At 58.7% G+C, this 17,993-nt stretch overlaps 2 protein-coding genes across 4 annotated transcripts; one reads left to right on the top strand and one right to left on the bottom strand.

The window, feature by feature from the left end:
- Positions 1–7,855, top strand: Pkp3 (plakophilin 3). The gene is made up of 13 exons (XM_048360063.1): positions 1–360; positions 2,583–2,662; positions 2,794–3,425; positions 3,518–3,641; positions 4,133–4,337; positions 4,867–5,041; positions 5,584–5,701; positions 5,772–5,942; positions 6,052–6,237; positions 6,559–6,712; positions 6,885–7,077; positions 7,171–7,258; positions 7,497–7,855. The coding sequence occupies exons 1-13, from the start codon at positions 123–125 to the stop codon at positions 7,530–7,532; spliced, it is 2,400 nt and encodes a 799-aa protein (XP_048216020.1). The 5' UTR covers positions 1–122; the 3' UTR covers positions 7,533–7,855.
- A 668-nt stretch (positions 7,856–8,523) lies between these two features.
- Positions 8,524–17,232, bottom strand: Sigirr (single Ig and TIR domain containing). 3 transcript variants are annotated; one of them, XM_048360072.1, is made up of 10 exons: positions 17,189–17,232; positions 12,839–12,914; positions 11,258–11,456; positions 10,725–10,858; positions 10,472–10,612; positions 9,998–10,141; positions 9,706–9,808; positions 9,478–9,628; positions 9,139–9,328; positions 8,524–8,858 (listed from the first exon to the last, which is right to left on the bottom strand). In XM_048360072.1, exons 2-10 carry the CDS (start codon positions 12,843–12,845, stop codon positions 8,695–8,697), a joined length of 1,233 nt encoding a protein of 410 aa, XP_048216029.1. In that variant the 5' UTR covers positions 12,846–12,914; positions 17,189–17,232; the 3' UTR covers positions 8,524–8,694. The 3 variants fall into 3 exon arrangements, with proteins under 3 accessions (XP_048216029.1, XP_048216027.1, XP_048216028.1); XM_048360070.1 differs by lacking the exon at positions 17,189–17,232 and adding an exon at positions 14,841–15,701; XM_048360071.1 differs by lacking the exon at positions 17,189–17,232 and adding an exon at positions 14,841–14,863 and having other exon boundaries at positions 12,839–13,004.
- Between the last annotated feature and the right edge of the window lie 761 nt (positions 17,233–17,993).

Raw genomic sequence — 17,993 nt, 5'->3', positions numbered from 1 at the left:
GCGAGCCAGCGTCTGTCTCCAGGCCAGCTCTAAGCGCCAGCAGGGAGGGGACTTCTGGGACAGGGCCTCAAGGGACAAGACCGGGAAGGGGCCAAGCAGGCCAGCAAGGTGTTCCTGCCACCATGCAGGATGGTAACTTCCTGCTGTCCGCCCTGCAGCCTGAGGCCGGTGTGTGTTCCCTGGCCTTGCCCTCAGATCTGCAGCTGGACCGGCGGGGTGCCGAGGGGCCTGAAGCAGATCGGCTGAGGGCAGCCCGGGTCCAAGAGCAGGTCCGAGCCCGCCTCCTGCAGCTGGGCCATCAGCCGAAGCACAACCACAACGGAGCAGCGGAGCCAGAGGGCGTTGCCGAGGTGGCCAGAGGTAAGCTAATGCTGGCCACCATGGGTGACAGGTGGTGGAGACTGCAGTGGCAACCATGGTGGTAGACAGAGGCAGAGGACAGAGGTGGCCGGTGGGGGTGTGGTTGTGTCAGGGGCAGAGGCCGCCAGGCTCCAGGGTTTACCCTTGACTCACTGAGGCCTTCTCTGAGTCACCACCCCGCCCTCCTGTTAGGGCGTGGGGATCCACTTGAGAGGCGTTTACCACCTCCCCATCAGGGCCCAGCAGGTGGGGGGCTCCGTCTCTGGTGGGCCTAGGAGTGGAGCCCCCACCTTTGTGGCCTCGATCCCCACCCTCACTGTGGGAATGCTAGGGGAAGACTGGCACATGGCGAGCAGGGAGCAGGCCAGGCCTACCTGTCTGCAAACCCGGAACTCACACTATGGGAACACAGGCAGTGTGGGAGACTCCAGCGTCTCTCTCCACCCAACAGAAGTGAATGGAACAGGAGCAGGGGGAGGGGTGCCAGGAAATCCTGGAAAGAGCCAGGGCCTGTCTGGACTAGGGGCTCCCTGAGGAATTGCAGGGCCCAGCCTGCCAGGAGTGACCCAGATATTCTCCGTGAGAATAGCCGGTGAGGGGGGCAGTTGTGCCCCTCAGCAGATCAGAGCCACTGGGGCATGAATGTGTGTGATATGTGTGTGTATGTGTGTGTGTATGTGTGTGACATGTGTGTATGTGGTGAGTGTAAACTGTGTGTAGTGTGGTGTGTGTGAATGTGATTGTGAGTGTGTATGGTGTGCATGAGTGTACATAGGGGTGTAGCATGTGTGAGTGTATGTGTGTGTGTGTTAGGGAGTCACTCAAACTTGCTGAGCTTAGAACATTTCCTCCCTTGTTGATCTACAGCAACAAGGATTAAGGTTAGATAGTAAAACACACCTCTAGTTAGAGCCCCAGATTCTCTAGTCAGAAGTCACAGTGGTTCACATGATGCTTAAAAAGGTTCATAGAACTGACCTCCAATCACTGGCTGGGGCAGAAAGTCAAGAGGGGCTGGCCAGGGTGGCTACCTACCCCTTGGTTGGGCCCCAGCCTTACTGGAGCAAAGCTGGTACCCAGGGGTCATGGGGTGGGGGAGGGCTAATTACCACTTGGCTCCCCTACCAATTAGGAGGAGAAGAATAGTAATTTGGGGGTGGGCGTAAGGCCCCCAGGCTGGGGTGTGCCCCCAGGGTGTCCTCACTAGCGTCCCTGCCAAAGCCTCGTTAACCCGAGTAGATCTGGGGAGCTTCTTGGTGGGGGCACCCCAGACCATCCAGCCCCTGGGGTGGAGATGGGGAGAAGCCAAGGTCTGCTTCCCACACTTTCCTGACCCTTTAGCCAGCTGCTCTGGTCACGAAGCCCTTCCCCAGGGGTCCCCAGCAGAGGCTGAGCCGGCCCTTCCCATTGTGGGGAGGGAAACTTGCTTCCTGGGTTTCTCTGGGATCTGCCAGTCTCATGCACCCACCTGCCACCCACTCTGAACCCATAGCATGGTCACCCAGTTACCCATTCCCCACTTACCATGTGACCATCACTCACCCATCCTCTCCACCCGTCTATCTACTTACCCACCATCCATCCACCTATTCTGACAAGGGTCTAACCAGCCTTTCTTCCCCCACCCACTCACCTTTCTGTCCACTCACCATGGAGCCAGGTTGGCGCCCTGCCCTCACTGATGTATGGCTGGATGGAGCAGGTGTGGTCCCTGCCTCAGGCTCTGCTAGGTGGGAGAGGCCACTGTCCATCAGGGCAGACTGGTCCAGGAAGACTGCATCCTTGCCAGCATAACATCATTCCCCTATGACCATGGCACAGATGGGGTCTGGGTACAGGAGGAACTCCAAGGAAATGAGTGTGGGTTGGAGCAGTCTGGGCTGGCTTCCTGAAGAAGGGAGCTGTGTGCTGTGTCCTGGAAGAGACTGGACAGCTGGTGGAGAGCCTGGAGCATTCCCCAGGCAGCCTAGAGGTCAGTGGGGCAAATGTTCTGTCCACTCTCAGGCAGAAGAGGCACAGATGGAAGTACTGTGGAAGAGACCACCAGGGCAGATGAAGAGAAGAGGGGGTGGAAAGGCTGGATGCCAGCCCCAAAGCCCACTTGGCCACCCTGCCCTGGGGCTGAGACCACTCTAAGGGACAGCGACATCTGGCAGAGGGGAGGAGAGAGGCCAGCACTTGGCTGACTGGCCAGGTTGGGCTACCACCATCTCTTTCTGCAGGCACATCCAGGAATCAATACCACACCCTGCAGGCCGGCTTCAGCTCCCGCTCCCAAGGTCTGAATGGTGACAAGCCCGCGGTGAGTGACCAGGTTGGGGAAGCTGGGCTTATAGTTCACCCTGAGGGGGAGAAGCTTCAGTAAGAGTTAGAGAGTAAGCAGTGCGGGGTGAGTTCCTGGGCACTCCCTCATCATGCCCTCCTTGCCCACAGACCTTCCGGCCCATCGCCAAGCCAGCCTACAGCCCAGCCTCCTGGTCCTCCCGCTCTGCTGTAGACCTGAGCTGCAATCGGAGGCTAAGCTCCGCCCACAATGGGGGCAGTGCCTTTGGAGCTATGGGGTATGGGGGCACCCAGCCCACCCCTCCCATGCCCACACGGCCTGTGTCATTCCATGAGCGTGGTGGGGCAGGCAGTCGAGCTGACTATGACACGCTGTCCCTGCGCTCACTGAGGCTGGGGCCGAGCAACCTGGACGACCGCTACAGTGTGGTGTCTGAGCAGCTAGAGCCTGCGGCTGCCTCTACCTACAGGGCTTTTGCCTATGAGCGCCAGGCCAGCTCCAATTCAAGCAAGGCAGGGGGTATGGACTGGCCGGAGGGCGCTGAGGGGCCCCCCAGCCGGACCATCCGCGCCCCTGCTATGCGAACCCTACAGCGATTCCAGAGCAGCCACCGCAGCCGTGGAGGGGCAGGGGCAGTGCCAGGGGCTGGCCTGGAGCCAGTAGCCCGAGCCCCATCCGTGCGCAGCCTTAGCCTCAGTCTGGCAGACTCGGGCCACCTGCCAGATGTACGTGGGCTGGATAGCTACGCCAGCCACCGCACCCTGCAGAGGCTCAGCAGTGGGTGAGCAGCTGGGCCAGGGTAGGGAGGGGACTGAGCTTCATGAGCTGGTCCAAACACAAGGTCATCCTGACTCCCGACCCCTGGTTCTACAGCTTTGATGACATTGATCTGCCCTCAGCAGTCAAGTACCTCATGGCCTCAGACCCTAATCTGCAGGTGCTTGGAGCAGCCTACATCCAGCACAGGTGCTACAGTGATGCAGCAGCCAAAAAGCAGGTGAACACCCCGCTGTCCATCCCCGCTGCCCCTCAGTGAGCCCCCTGCTCACTACCCTCTGTGCCTCCCCCACACCTTCCTGACCTCCAGGCCCTTGCTCTCTTTGCTAGTCTCTGGGCTGACTGGACAGACTCTACCTGTCCTGAGCTCCCTCAGCAGAGAAGGCTCGGGGTGTACTGATTATAAATGCCTGCCTACACCTGTGCCATCTCCATGCATCCACTCCATCTTCACACAGCCGCACACACGTATACACTGCTTATAATTGCATCTCCTGCATATGCCATTATCCTCTGCTCACACCTGCACCACCTACATATACTTACACCTCTTCCATCTCCACACACCTGCATCACCTACACACACCTACACCTCTTTTGTCTCCACACACCTGCATTCCCACACACCTGTGCATATACCTGCATTCATCCACACTCAGCTGCATGCATCACATGAAGGCATCCACATGAATCTTTATACATATGTCACAGGCCCGCAGCCTTCAGGCTGTGCCTAGGCTGGTGAAGCTCTTCAACCACGCCAACCAGGAGGTGCAGCGCCATGCCACAGGGGCCATGCGCAACCTCATCTATGACAATGCGGAGAACAAACTGGCACTGGTGGAAGAGAACGGCATCTTTGAGCTACTGCGGACACTTCGGGAGCAAGATGATGAACTGCGCAAGAATGTCACAGGTGCCCTCATTCTGTCTGCCCTCCCAGGACTCTCCTTCTTCTCCCCTACGTGGCTCCTGCCTCCCCTTCATCCTCTTCTTTCCTCCCCCCCCCATCTCATCACCAAATTTTCCCCTCCTTCTCTGTGCTGTTCTCTGTGATCTCTGACAGGGACATTTTCCCTGTTGTCTCTATCCTTGGTCCCCAAAATCTGTTCTTCTGGCTTTGTCTCTTACTATTTATTTAGTTTCAGTAGTGGGAATAGAATTCAGGGCCTCACAAATGCCACTTGTGACAACTGCTCTGTCATTGAGCTATACCCCAGCCAAGGCTCTCTCTCTCTGCCCTCACCTTCACCCCCAGGCCCTCAGATCACCAATTCTTATTTTCTCTTACTTGGTCCTAGCCCCATATGCTGGCACTGAGTGTCCCCCAGTGGGGCCCTTGGGTAAGGAGGCAGTAAGTACCAGGAGAGTGTAGGTAGTACCCTACACCATTCTCGGAATGGGGCCAATGGGCTCCTGACCACAGCCTCGGCCTGCCTGCCCAGGGATCCTGTGGAACCTGTCATCCAGTGACCACCTGAAGGACCGCCTGGCCCGAGACACGCTGGAGCAGCTCACAGACCTGGTGCTGAGCCCCCTATCGGGGGCAGGAGGGCCCCCTCTCATCCAACAGAATGCCTCTGAGGCTGAGATCTTCTACAATGCTACTGGTTTCCTCAGGTGTGCTGGGTGGGGGCAGGACCATGACAGGCCAAGGAGAGAGCCAGGCACCTCAGTGCTGGGGGTGGGAAAGCGCTGGGAAGCGGCACTTGTATCTGAGGCCTGAGCCACGGGATAAGGTTGGCTGGTGGAGCTCAGAGAAGTAGGCATCAGGATGGGACTTCTGGGCTGATGCTAGATGTCCAGGAGTGGGACCAGCTGAGTCTGGCCACCAGGTGTAGGTACCATCAGACCCTGGGCTGCTGGCTCAGAGTTCATTAAATCAGATCACTTGATCAGAGACTAATTTGCTTCTCAAACTTCAAGGAGCATTAAGGGACAGGCTCCTCAATGTCCAGCAGGGGCTAGGAACAGGGGGTACAGAGGCCAGGCCAAGCTCCAGATGAAAATGATTGGTGGCCATGACTCTCCCCCTAGGGCAGAGGCTGTGGTCTGGAGTCCCTAGGGACAGCTCTGCTAGGGTGCCTGGAGGGTGCTCTGCTGGAGCCCCCCAGGGGGGTGCTCTGCAGGGACTCCTAAGGTGACACATTCTCTTTCCCTAGGAATCTCAGCTCAGCCTCCCAGGCCACTCGCCAGAAGATGCGAGAGTGCCATGGGCTCGTGGACGCTCTGGTCACCTACATCAACCATGCCCTGGATGTGGGCAAATGCGAGGACAAGGTGAGGGGCAGCTGGTGCCAAGGGGGTCTTCAGGCTTCGGCCTACTCTGACCACCCTCCACCCTCCACAGAGTGTGGAGAATGCCGTGTGTGTGTTGAGGAACCTGTCCTACCGCCTGTATGATGAGATGCCACCATCGGCCCTGCAGCGGCTTGAGGGCCGGGGCCGCAGGGACCTGACCGGGGCACCAGCCGGTGAGGTGGTAGGCTGCTTCACACCACAGAGCCGGCGGATGCGCGAGGTGGGCATAGTCTGCTGTGGGTGAGAACAGAGTCCCAGTCTGGACCTTCCCCTTCCCCTAGCCTCCCCCCGGCCCCAGGCCCTGCTGACCCCAGCACCCTCTCACTCAGCTGCCCCTGACGACCGATGCCCTCACCTTCGCCGAAGTGTCAAAAGACCCCAAGGGCCTGGAGTGGCTGTGGAGCCCCCAGATCGTGGGGCTGTACAACAGGCTGCTGCAGCGCTGCGAGCTGAATCGGCACACAACAGAGGCAGCAGCTGGCGCACTACAGAACATCACTGCGGGCGACCGTAGGGTCAGTGAGCTGATGGGCCCCACTCCTGGTGCCGTGCTGAACACCAGGACACAGGCAGGAGCCACTGCCTAGGAGTGCTGGGGGAGGGACATCTGCAAGTGAGATCCAAAATGAGGCCCAAGCTTTGTCCAAGGGACAGAACCCTGTGCTTATTCTATTTCTGGAAGTCTGAGCAGAGGGGCTGCCTGCACAGCCTGGGCTGGGGTGGCAGAGCAGAATTAAGTGGCTCCAAGAGTCAGAGACGCCATTACGTGTCACCCTCTGGGCAGAGCGGTCTGGGTGCTGCTGGAGCATGCCCTCCTTCTGCTCTCCCCCCTACAGTGGGCAGGTGTGCTGAGCCGCCTGGCCCTTGAGCAGGAGCGCATCTTGAACCCCCTTTTGGACCGTGTACGAACTGCTGACCACCACCAGCTGCGCTCACTCACAGGCCTCATCCGAAACCTGTCTCGAAACGCCAGGAACAAGGATGAGATGTGTAAGTCAGGCTGTGCCCAGCCCAGCCCGCAGACTGGTTCTCCCTAGTTGGCTGGCTTCTTGGTAACAGGTGTGGTGGGGGTAGAGAGGCACACCAGCTCTCAGGGGGAGGCAGGGACCCAGGATGCTGAGGCTTTGAGGAGTGAGGGACACTGACCCAGCCCTCCCGGCAGCCACCAAGGTGGTAAGCCACCTGATCGAGAAGCTCCCCGGCAGCGTGGGTGAGAAGTGTCCTCCGGCTGAGGTGCTCGTCAACATTATAGCCGTGCTCAACAACCTGGTAGTGGCCAGTCCCATCGCTGCTCGGGATCTGCTCTACTTTGATGGGCTCCGAAAGCTCATCTTCATCAAGAAGAAGCGAGACAGGTGAGGGATGACCCAACCCACAGCAGCCTGGCTGGGGTCCCCTCTGTCCATATTGCTCCTAGTCTTGACCCCAAGCCTCCTGACTTTCCTCAGCCCTGACAGTGAGAAGTCCTCCCGGGCAGCCTCCAGTCTCTTGGCCAACCTGTGGCAGTACAGCAAGCTCCATCGAGACTTCCGGGCGGTATGTTCTGCAGAGCTCAAGCCCCAGGGACATGAGGGACAGGGCATGGAGCAAGTGCAAGGCACAGGATGTCTAGGGAGGGACCCAGAAGCCTAGATGGAGTGGGAGTCTGGGGCTCACAGGCAAAGGGATAAGGTCATGCTCAGATGCCCAGCACACCCGGGGAAGGGTGGAGTCTTGAGGATAGCAGGACTACACAGCAGATGGTGCTCTAACCCCAGCCCCATCCCCATTGCAGAAGGGCTATCGGAAGGAAGACTTCTTGGGCCCATAGATGAAGACTTGTGGAGGACAAGGCGGAGTGTTCCAGCTTCTGAGGGAGCAGACCGGGCTCCAACTGCTCACCAGCCCACCTGGGGAGGAGCCGATGGCCATGGGGTCTCTCCTCAGAGCTCCGTGCACACCTTCCAGGGGCTGGTGCTGCCGGGAGGGGAGGGGGACTCGCAGCTTGGGGGCTTGTTTCTGCAAGGGATGGGGGTGGGGCTTGAGCTACTCTGGTGCATGGGGTGGTGGCCAGTCATAATGCAGAGGTGAGGCTGTCCTTAGCCTGGCAATGCCTCAGGAATACTGAGAATAAAGGAGGCTATGGACTCAGTTGCAGCCACTGTGCCTGGGACTGACAGAACTCCCAGCCATGCCCACCATGCCCACACTAAGCCCTTGGGTTCACATGCAGGCCTCCCAGGACCAGAAGTGTCCTACAGGGGGCCCAGAGACAGAGAAGGCAGCAAGGAAAGCCTCAGAGCAGCCTGATACTGATGCAGCACAGCTGGGGGCCTGTGAGCAGAGGATTATACAGTACGGTCTGCCCACCCTGGGAGAGCAATAGGGACTCATCCCCACTTGAGACTTGGAGATGCCCTGGCTAGGGGCTTAGACTAGTTGCCTAAGTTGGGGTCCCAGAGGTCTCCACTCATTTAACTAAAGCTACTGTTGATAATGTTACAACAAAAGCATCATCAAAGCTTAGAACGTAAGATCTCTAAAGGGTCTGTCCTGTCCAGATCAGAAGCTAGGGACAGCCACACTCCCAACCAAGGCAGGGATACTGAGGGCTAGGGACAGCCACATTCCCAACCATGGCAGACAGATTAAAGGCCACTGTAGAGGACATTCTGAGACTGAAGATAAAGGAGGACAGGGAGGGCAGATGTGAGTAGACAGCTAGTTGGGGGGACAAGGTTTTGACATACAGAAAAGTCCTTAGGGCTTTGGAGAGCCTGAGGTGGAAGCAAAAAGAGTCTGTCCAGAAGAGAAGGCCCAGGCAAGAGCCAAAAAGGCTTTATTATGTGGCACCCAGGGGCCACACCTTCCCTGAGGGGCCCAGACCTACAGACAGGGGTTGTGGTCTTTCAGAAGGAAACCTTCCTCCCCTGCCCTGCCCTGCCCTGCTCTGCAGCTGCCCCCTGACCCTGCACCCCAGGCCAGGGTGAGAGCTACACATCTTCCTCAGACACAAGGCAGTAGAAGTCCGTACGGGCACTGTAGTTTCGGGAGCCAAGGTCAGAAATATCCATCTCACTGCTTCGGCCTTCTCCCAGCAATACCCCACTTGCATGTAGTGGAGTTGGTAGCTCCCCAAAAACAGGTCCGCGGACACCTGGAGGGGTGGATGACACAAGGTTTGAAGCTGGGCAGTGCACAACCTGCCCTCCATCAAGATCCACCACCTTGGGGATTGCTCTCTGCTCATCCTCAGCCACAGTAGCACTACAAAGTCCAAAAGGTCCCAGGAAGGTCGAGCCAGAGAAAAAAGAGAGGGGGGGAGAGAGAGACAGACAGAATGCACTCTTACAGGTATATGTCAAACCTCCTAGTGCTGCAGAGGCCCCCATGGGGTATACAACCCCTGGGTCGGCAGTGGGGCTGAGTGGGCATACCCAAGTCTCCCTCTGGGTCAGGGTCCAAGTCCTGCTCCAGGGTGTGGCCCTGAGCAGCACGGCCTGGCATGATCAGCATGGGATCCTTGTCATCCTGCAGCTGGGTCTGGGGGTCTCCCTCCACCGGCCTGAACTGCACTTTCCGTGGTAGTGCAAGCTGCAACTCTTTCCAGAAATCAGAGGAAGGCGTCTGTGGGCCAGGTGGGGGGGCTTCGTAAGATGGAAGCCCCTGGCTACCAAAGAGCACCAGGGATGCTGAAGCGAAGGTCTCCAGGTCCCTCCAGCAGTGCAGGCCGGCGCACAACCCCCACCCCTGAGCGCGCCCCCCAGCGCTCGCACCACGGAGCCGGGCTTCCAGAGCAGCAGGGTCACCAGGTGGCGGTGCTGGCGCAGCAAGCGGAGGGCTGGGTGCCCGGGGTCGCGCCTCTGGCCCTCGAAGGTGATGAAGATGGGTCTGCGGGTCAGCTCCAGCAAGCGGCACAGGCCTTCCCTGCGGGAGCCCACTATCATTAGGCCCAGCGCGTCCCGCCCCCCCACCTCTCGCCCCACCCCGAGGCACCGAGGTACCGGAAGCTGTGGCTGCACCAGGCTCGGCCCAGGAAGGCGTCGGAAAGCACCACGATGAGGCGTCGGCAGCGGCTCAGGTTTACCAAGAGGTCAGCTGAGGGCTCTGCGGCGGGGCAGGGAGGGCTGACCAGCAGGCCCGAGGCACTGAGGAGGGGCGGGGTACCGGAAGCGGGCCCAGGGAGGCGGGGTGGGAGCCCCGGGGGGCGGGGCAGGGGCGGGGCGGGGCTGTCGCCTAGGTAACGAGGGCGGGGCTGAGCCTCGGGCCGCGCCGGGCCGGTAACCCAGGTCTTACCCGCGTGTGGCAGGAGGTCGCGGTCGTCCAGGAAGAGCTTGTAGCCCCGACGCCGCTCCAGCTGGGGCTTCAAAATGAAGTTGACGAACTTGCGGTCCTCAGGGCAGTCGCTGTAGGAAACGTAGGCGTCGTAGAGCTTTCCATCTGCGGAGAGTGGTCGGTGGCCTGTCACGTGGCCCCGTCCACGGCCCTGGCGGGGGGGGGGGGGGGGGGGGGCGGGGCAGGCCCTCTGGCACCTCTCCCGACAATCCTAAGAGTCTCAGGGTTCTTGTTTCTGCCACCCCAGCCCCGTACCCTGCTGGGCCTTGCAGAGACCCCCTCCTGGCCTGTGTACCCCGCAATCCTCCAGGATGACAGCCTCCTTGCTCCTGCCTGCCAGGGCCTTCCCCCAGCCCGCCCCAACCTCCTCAGACCACCCATTCCGTGCTCATTCCCCCTCCTCTCCCCTGTGTGCCTCCCCCTCCCCACGTGTACCGTTCATCTCCACCTCCCCATAAGAGTCTTGGTACCAAAGCAGCACGTTGAGGCGACACTTAAGGTAGAGCATGGCTAGCAGCAGCAGAGCCAGCAGGACTAGGAGAGAAGCCAAAACTGCCGCCACATGGCCTGCTGGGCCTGCAGACGGGGAGAGCTTGAATGACTGCTGATCCTCAACATCAGGACACTGGTATCCCCTGTCCTTCACCCCCATGTGTCCCCCCCCCCCCCCCCCCCCGCCCCAGCTCACCTGCTTTCCAAAGAGTGAAGGAGAAGGAGCTGATGTTCTGGACAGAGCAAACAAAGGCCCCATAGTCCTCAGCACTGGTCAAGTTGACCCCCAGGATACTGGATACAAGCACCTCTGAGAAGTTGCCCTTGACCCTGGGGAAACAAGCTTGACCTTTACAAGGCTCTAAGAGCATCAGTGATGCCCTGAGCCCTATCTGTCTGGGAGGTGGGTGAATCCCAGACAGGGAATATGTGGGCTTCCTAGATGATTCTTGGGCCATAAACTAAGTGGCCAGTACCTGTCATCCACATGGCTGCTTCACAACAATCAGCTGGCTTGGATCTTGGGAGGTCCTCCGACCTCAGGCCTGGCCAGCCCTAGGAAATCTATCATCACTGACCCTCCATCTGTGTCCACGAGGACACTACCCATATCCAATCTGGCTAGCTTCTACTCAGCCCATGTCCAAGTGATCATAGGTGGTCAGAGAGACTGCTGGTCATAGGCATGTCTGGGTGATCCCTCTGATCTCAGACACCCCAATCTCTTACCGGAAGTCCTCATAGAGGCTGTAGTGACTTCCATTGCGTAATGGAAACCCATCTTTCAGCCAGTGAACTGAAGGCTGGGGACAGTGAGGTCCCAAGACAACCCAAGCTGTGCAGTTCAGAGCAACTGCACTGCCCATAGCCTGTTCCAAGGCTTGGTCTTCAGATGGGGAGAGGAAGTCAGGGGCCCTGTCACAGACACCTGCAGAGAAAAGGGCTGATTAGCTGTCAAGAGGCTGGGTTCCCAGCCCACATGCAGAGGGTCTGTGACCCAGAAAAAAATAATGCAACCAGAAAGTGTTGATTGGTGGTCACACCATGTCCATCCCCAAGTCCCAAGTGGACAGGGCCCAGCACTTAGCACTCTTCCCCAAGCAGTAGCCAATGTTAACTATTCTTTCTGTCCTGGATGTGTCCCAGAACATAGTCCAGAGAGGCCACAGCCAATGTGATATTTGAATTATCGCAACTCAGCCACACAGTACTCCTCTGGATGCTCATTTCTATAGGACTCGAGTCTTAGTCCCCACATTTGCCACCCACAGGAGGCCATGCACTGTACCTCCAGGATTGGCTTGCCCCAGTTGGGGTAGTTGCAGAAAGATTAGGTACCAGCAGGTGAAAAGAATATACACTGAGCTGGGTGCTGGTGGCTCACATCTGTAATCCTAGCTATTCAGGAGGCTGAGATGTGAGGATCACGATTTGATTTGAAGCCAGCCCAGGGCAGGAAAGCCCCTGAGATTCTTATTTCCAAAAAACTACTCAGAAAAAGGCAGAAGTGGGCTGGGGATATGGCCTAGTGGCAAGAGTGCCTGCCTCGGATACACGAGGCCCTAGGTTCGATTCCCCAGCACCACATATACAGAAAACGGCCAGAAGCGGCGCTGTGGCTCAAGTGGCAGAGTGCTAGCCTTGAGCGGGAAGAAGCCAGGGACAGTGCTCAGGCCCTGAGTCCAAGGCCCAGGACTGGCCAAAAAAAAAAAAAAAGAATCTCAAAAAAAAAAAAAGAAAAAGGCAGAAGTGGTGCTGTGGCTCAAGTGGTAGAGCACTAGCCCTGAGCACAGAGAAGCTCAGGGACAGAGCCCAGGTCCTGAGTTCAAGCTCTAGGACTGGCAAAAAAAAAAAAGAAGAAGAAGAAGAAGAAGAATATACATTGAGTATACCAGTACCTTCCACAAGGCTGTGTGGAACTGGAAGCCTGAGGTTCCAGGACCCTCCTTGCCCACAAGTAAGTCCTGCCTGTCTCCCTGAGGTCTGGCCTTTCTTACCTTTGGATCAAGGTGATAAACCCAGGCCAGCGTCTGAAGGGGTAGATTCCATCACCTCAGAAGTGTTCTGTCCCATCAGCCCACATCTTCCCATCTTGTCTCTGTATCCCTGGACCCTGGGCCTAGGCCAGAGGACTCAAGGCCTCACAGCCTACTCTGGGTTCAGGACCAAAGGCTGAGGAGTGAGCTGAGGCCTTTGTACCAGAGCATGCATCCAAGCAGAGAACCCAGGCAAGAACAGAGTGTGGGGCATGGAATCAAGGGTAGGAGTACAGAATGGGGACTCGTGCCTGTCCTTCTATGCCCCACCTACCTGCCATAGCTCTATCCAGGGCCTCTTCAGGACAGGCGGAACACTGGTGCTGTGCCACCCCTGGCTCCAGGAACTCCTTAATGAAACAGAATGGTCCACCAAGGGCTGGGAGAAACCCTCTCTGTCCTTGTGGTCAGTTAGACAGGGTGCCACAACTGGTCAGAGGCTGCCACCATCCCCAGGGAACAAGTTAAACAGGAACAGGATGAGTTAACCAGTAACTCTCTACGATAGGCAGCCCAGGCTCTGTGCCAGGCAGCTCCCTTGTTGCTCTGGCCGATCCCAGAGGCCTCAGTGAGCAACTAGACACCAGCACAGCTGGAGCGGGCACTATCTCACACCGACCAGGAAGCAAGAAGAGGACCTCAAGGCTAAGGTGATTTTTTTTCCTGCTCTGGGGCTACTGTGATGACCTAGGGGTACAGTGGACATATACCAAGTACAATCCACTCTTGTGCAGTGACAGCCTTATTCCTGGCTATCCCCTGCAATGGACTGCTGCGTGCAAGTTGAATGCCCAGTGCCTATCATATGGCCAGGTCCCAGAGATTAAGAGTGCTTGGCTACTAAACTATTGCCCAAAGTCACTCTCAGCCATGGAGTTCCAGATGCAGTAGATGTGCATGTGTGCATAGGGACACAGCACACTTATGGTCATTGTGAGGGTCACCTGGGTCCTGCGATCACTGAGCCAAGAGGTGCAAATGCCAACCAGGAGGCAAAAGAGGATACTCTGAGGGTCTTCCCAAGCACCCCTTTTCTGAGGATCCTCACCAAAGGGCTCTCCTATGCAGAGTCTGGGCCCATTCTTAGCTGCCAGTAGTAGCTACAATAGGCATCCTCTTACTGAGTGGATACATGGACAGCAGTGACATGGGGTCAGTCCCCAAGACCTGCGACCCAGAAACTCTCAAGATGTCTCCTCCTTGGTGCTGGTGGCTCATGCCTGTGATCCTAGCTACTCAGGAGACCAAGATCTGAGGATTGTGGTTCAAAGCCAGCTAGAGCAGATAAATCCATGAGGCTCTTATCTCCAATTAACCAGCAAAAAGCCAGAGGTAGAGATATGGATCGAGTGGTAGAGTGCCAGCCTTGAGAAAAAAATAATAAACCATAAGGGACAGGCCTGAGTACTGGAATTTTAAAAAGAAGAAGAGGGGGAAGAGGGGGGAGGAGGGGGGAGGAGGAGGGAAGGGGAGGAGGAGAAGGAGGAGGAAGAGGAGAAGGAGGAGGAGGAGGAGGGAGGAAGGAAGGAAGGAAGGAAGGAAGGAAGGAAGGAAGGAAGGAAGGAAGGAAGGAAGGAAGGAAGGAAGGGGAGGAGGAGCAGCAGCCGCCACCACCACCTCTAGGCCTGAGGTTTTGGCAGAGATAAGCCTCCCACCCTGCCCGTGTTCCTTGAACCAGTAAACCCAGGCTTAGCTGGGCATCAGCAATTGCCGCAGGAACTAGCTCAGCCTATAGCATGCTTCTGTTGGGAATGGCAAGGGGATTCTTCCAGAAGCCCTTTGGAGTGGAAGGAAGTTGTAGGAAAGTCCTTCAGTAGGACTGCCCACTGAAGGTGACCTCACAGTGTGAACAGAAAACAATGTTTTAGCCCAGAGCAACCCTAGCAGCCACTCTTGACCTCCCCAGACTTACTATCTTGAGCCCCTGCAAAGGCAGCCTCTGAAGCCAAGACAGCTACCCTCCTCCCTGCACTCTGTGCACACCACCCTCTGGCCCAAGCACTTAAACTGGGCTTACCTTGGCTGGTGTGCTCGTGTATTCCACACAACACCCTTCCTGCCACCTGCACCTCTCGCTACCACTGTCCACGGCTCAAGTTGTACACACTGCTCTATTCTCCCAGAGCTCAGGCATCTCCCGCTGTCTTCACATACACACACGTGTACATGGGCACATGTATGTATGTGCATGTGGGATGCTCCATGGGCCTGTCCTCAGCCAAACCTTGCTCTGAGAACGGGCCACAAAGCCACAGAGCAGCAGGGAAGGCAGTCACCTGGTTCCGGCTCTTGGCTCTTTCCTCCCGGGAGAAGTCGATCATTGAGGTCACTGGTGTGCACTTGGGTGCAAGCCCCCCTCAGCTGGCCCCCAGGAAGTGTCCACAATACTATGGCTTCCCAGGGAGCACCCCCAGCTTGGTGGGAACCTGCTTTTATTGGTATATTTTAGAACTTTCCTGTAGTTTCCTGGCCTTGCAGTCACATCCTCTCTTAAACCAAAACCCCACCCAGGCACCCACCCCTTCCCCTGGTGGGGCGGGCATTTAGTTGCTCATGCCCCGCCTGCCTGGTTCTTCCTGTAGCTCTGAGTCAGGCAGTCCTTTCCTCTGGGGCCCACCCCAGTCAACCAGGCTATACACTTGCCTCTGTGCCTGCATGAGGGTGTGGTGGCAGAGGGGCAGGTGTTGGGGGTGACTGCAGGGTCATGACCTGAAGATCCCCAAACAGAAACACCCTATATTCACAAGGAAGGTCAGCTTGGCAGGGAGGCTGCCTTCTGGATATGCCCACTTCTGATACCACACTCAGGTGTGGCTCAGTTCTGTTTCGCTGCTCAGCAAGGTGAGCCAGCCCTGTGTATGTCTGACCCCAACCTGCGAGAGCAAAGGAGGTCTTGCAGAAACTGCTGGCCAATGACAGTGGGTGGTGGGGACATGAATGTGAGAGTAAGGGAGGGGGAGTCAATCTGATTAAAATACTATAGATGCATGTGTGAAACACCACAGTAAACCACTAAAAAGAAGATGACAGAAATTGAAACAGGTCATGTCTGAGGGTGGTAGTGGGACCATAGAGGGCAGGCAGGGGGAAGGGGTGTGTGTGAATGTGGTCAAATGCTTCAAGTACATGTATAAAATTTCAGCAGTAGAACTTGTTACAATTGATTTGGGAAGGGGGAGGAACAGGGAGGAAGGGGGAAGGAGGTTGGGGAGGGAGATGAGGGAGAGGGCTGGAAGGGTAAATCTGATGGCAACACGTATGGATATGTGAACAAACATATGGATATGTGAAAATAAAAGTCCCTTGTACAAGTCATTGATGCTAATGGAAATGGGGGGGGCGGGATGACAAAGCAAAGGGTCTGCTAATAACAAGGCCTACAGCAGAGCTCCCAGGAAACGGACCCCAAAGGAGCTGTTGCCAAGGACTGCACCTTTCAGGCTAGGACTTCCCTTTCAGGCTAGGGTGGAAGAGCAGCGCCCTTCTGCACATAAAGGGCGAACACAGTTTGATGTCTGTGATGGGGACTTGGCTGGCATCTCCTGTTGTCACTGCTGACCTCCCCCTTGGGGCCCAGTGACCAGTAACTAAACATTGCCCATAGAACTGGACAATAACCTCCATCAGCCCTCACTTGCACAGGGACAAGGGACCTGCAGGAGTTCTCCGGTTCCTCCTACCCCTGGCTGGGCAGCAGGGAGTCTCCTCCGTGCAGCTGCTGGCATTCTTACCTGCCCGTGCCAACTCTGCCCAAATCCCCGCACGCTGGCAGCCAGGACCCTGAGGGATGAGCACTGGGGGCTCGGGGCTGGAAACGTGGCCACCCAGCAGCCCCCATGCTGCCAGGAGCGGTGACCTGAAGGTGCCCAACGGCCCTCATAAGCACTCTTGTGGTGGTGCTGTGTTCCCCAACATTTCATTACAGAAAACTGAGGTGCAGCCCAGCTCAGGAAGCATCCCAGTCAAGCCAAGGGTGGGGGTCTGTAAGACCCCAGCACCCAAGCCCGTGCCCTCCACCTGCTTCCTCAGTTCGGGAGCCCCTACCGAACTAACGGCAGCTCCCCACAACTGGCTCCCGTCTTCCTGGGAAGTGCACAAGCTCTGCACCCCGTAAGCTACTCGTGCAGGAAGCGCCCGTGAGGAATGCACGTGGGCGGCGGGGGCGCGCCTGCGGATGTGGACGCGTGTGCCCGGGGCGGGAGCGCAGGCGGGGGCGCGCTGGCCGGCGGCGGCAGGGGCGCACGCGCACGCGCACGGAGGGCCGGGCACGCGGACGGCGGAAGCTCGCCTCGCGCCCCCAGGGTCCCGGCCCCGCCAGTCTTTCCGGCGCCCTCGGAAGCCCCCGGCGTGGGGGTCCTGCGGGTTTCGCCTTCTCGCCTCCGGCGGCGAGGGCCGAGGGGAAGCCAGTGCGCGCGTCGGGCCGGGCGGACCGAGCAGCCACGACGCACCGAGGCCGGGGACGGCCGGGGACGGCCGGGCTTCCGGGCGGCCGGCGCAGCCCGCCGGACTCCGAGCCGCTTCCGGCCGAGCCGCGCCCGCCACGGCCCCCGGAGCGCGGGGTCACGGAGCGCCCTGGGCCTCAAGCCCAGCCTGCCGCGGCTCGGGGCCGGCGCCCTCCACTCACCTCCACGCGCCGGAGTCCGGGCGCCGCTCGCGGGCACACCTGGGGCCGCGCAGGGGCGGGGCCCGCTGGCCAGGTGCGCCGCCCGCGGCAGGTGCGGCCCCGCCCCGCGGCTGGTGGGGGCGGGCCTGCGCCGGGGGCCCGCCGCGCTCCGCGCTCCGACCTCGGCCGGCCCGCCGGGTCTGGGGGCGGCGGCCCAGCCCGTCCAACCAGACCCGGAGGCTAGGCGCTCGTGGTGCCGTGGCCGGGTTCCGCAGTCCGGGGGCTCCTTTGCCGTCTGCCCCTCCGGCCTGGAAGCCTACGTGACCCATCCGAGCCGGCCCCGCTGTCTCCTCTTGTCACCCCAAAGCCTGGGGGCAGGCAGCGTGGCCTTCCTGACCCCTCCCTCAGGGAGACGCCAGCCACGGCAAACTGACACAGGGCAAATGTAACCCCTGGAAAACTTGTTTCTTCTGCAGCAGGAGACTCAGAAATCAACACAAATAAGCTGGGTTTTATTATAGAAGGTTTGCTGGCTGAGAGAAGCCAGGACCCTCAGGGAGAAGCAGGGGGGTGGGCTTGGGAGCCGCCCACCAGCCAGGGCCCTCAAGGAGACCCGGGGTGGGGGGGGCTTGGGAGCCCCACCAGCCAGGGCCCTCAGGGAGGGGAGGGGTGGGCTTGGGAGCCGCCCACCAGCCAGGGCCCTCAGGGAGAACCAGGGGGGTGGGCTTCGGAGCTTCCCACCAGCCAGGGCCCTCAGGGAGGGGGGGTCCTTGGGAGCCGCCCACCAGCCAGGGCCCTCAGGGAGGGGGGGGTCCTTGGGAGCCGC

The sequence above is a fragment of the Perognathus longimembris genome, chromosome 13 (assembly GCF_023159225.1).
Source record: "Perognathus longimembris pacificus isolate PPM17 chromosome 13, ASM2315922v1, whole genome shotgun sequence".
Classification (NCBI taxonomy): domain Eukaryota; kingdom Metazoa; phylum Chordata; class Mammalia; order Rodentia; family Heteromyidae; genus Perognathus; species Perognathus longimembris.
This window is presented reverse-complemented; position numbering and strand designations above follow the sequence as displayed.

Bases quoted from the DNA above. Each gene is read 5' to 3' on its own strand.
- Pkp3 (XM_048360063.1), top strand. From the start codon at position 123: ATGCAGGATGGTAACTTCCTGCTGTCCGCCCTGCAGCCTGAGGCCGGT. The intron at 2,663-2,793 runs GTGAGTGACCAG...CCTTGCCCACAG, and splicing joins TGAATGGTGACAAGCCCGCG to ACCTTCCGGCCCATCGCCAA. The intron at 5,702-5,771 runs GTGAGGGGCAGC...CACCCTCCACAG, and splicing joins TGGGCAAATGCGAGGACAAG to AGTGTGGAGAATGCCGTGTG.
- Sigirr (XM_048360070.1), bottom strand. From the start codon at position 14,885: ATGATCGACTTCTCCCGGGAGGAAAGAGCCAAGAGCCGGAACCAG. The intron at 9,629-9,705 runs GTACCTCGGTGC...GGGCTCCCGCAG, and splicing joins TGGTGCAGCCACAGCTTCCG to GGAAGGCCTGTGCCGCTTGC. The intron at 8,859-9,138 runs GTATGCCCACTC...CCACCCCTCCAG, and splicing joins TGACCCAGAGGGAGACTTGG to GTGTCCGCGGACCTGTTTTT.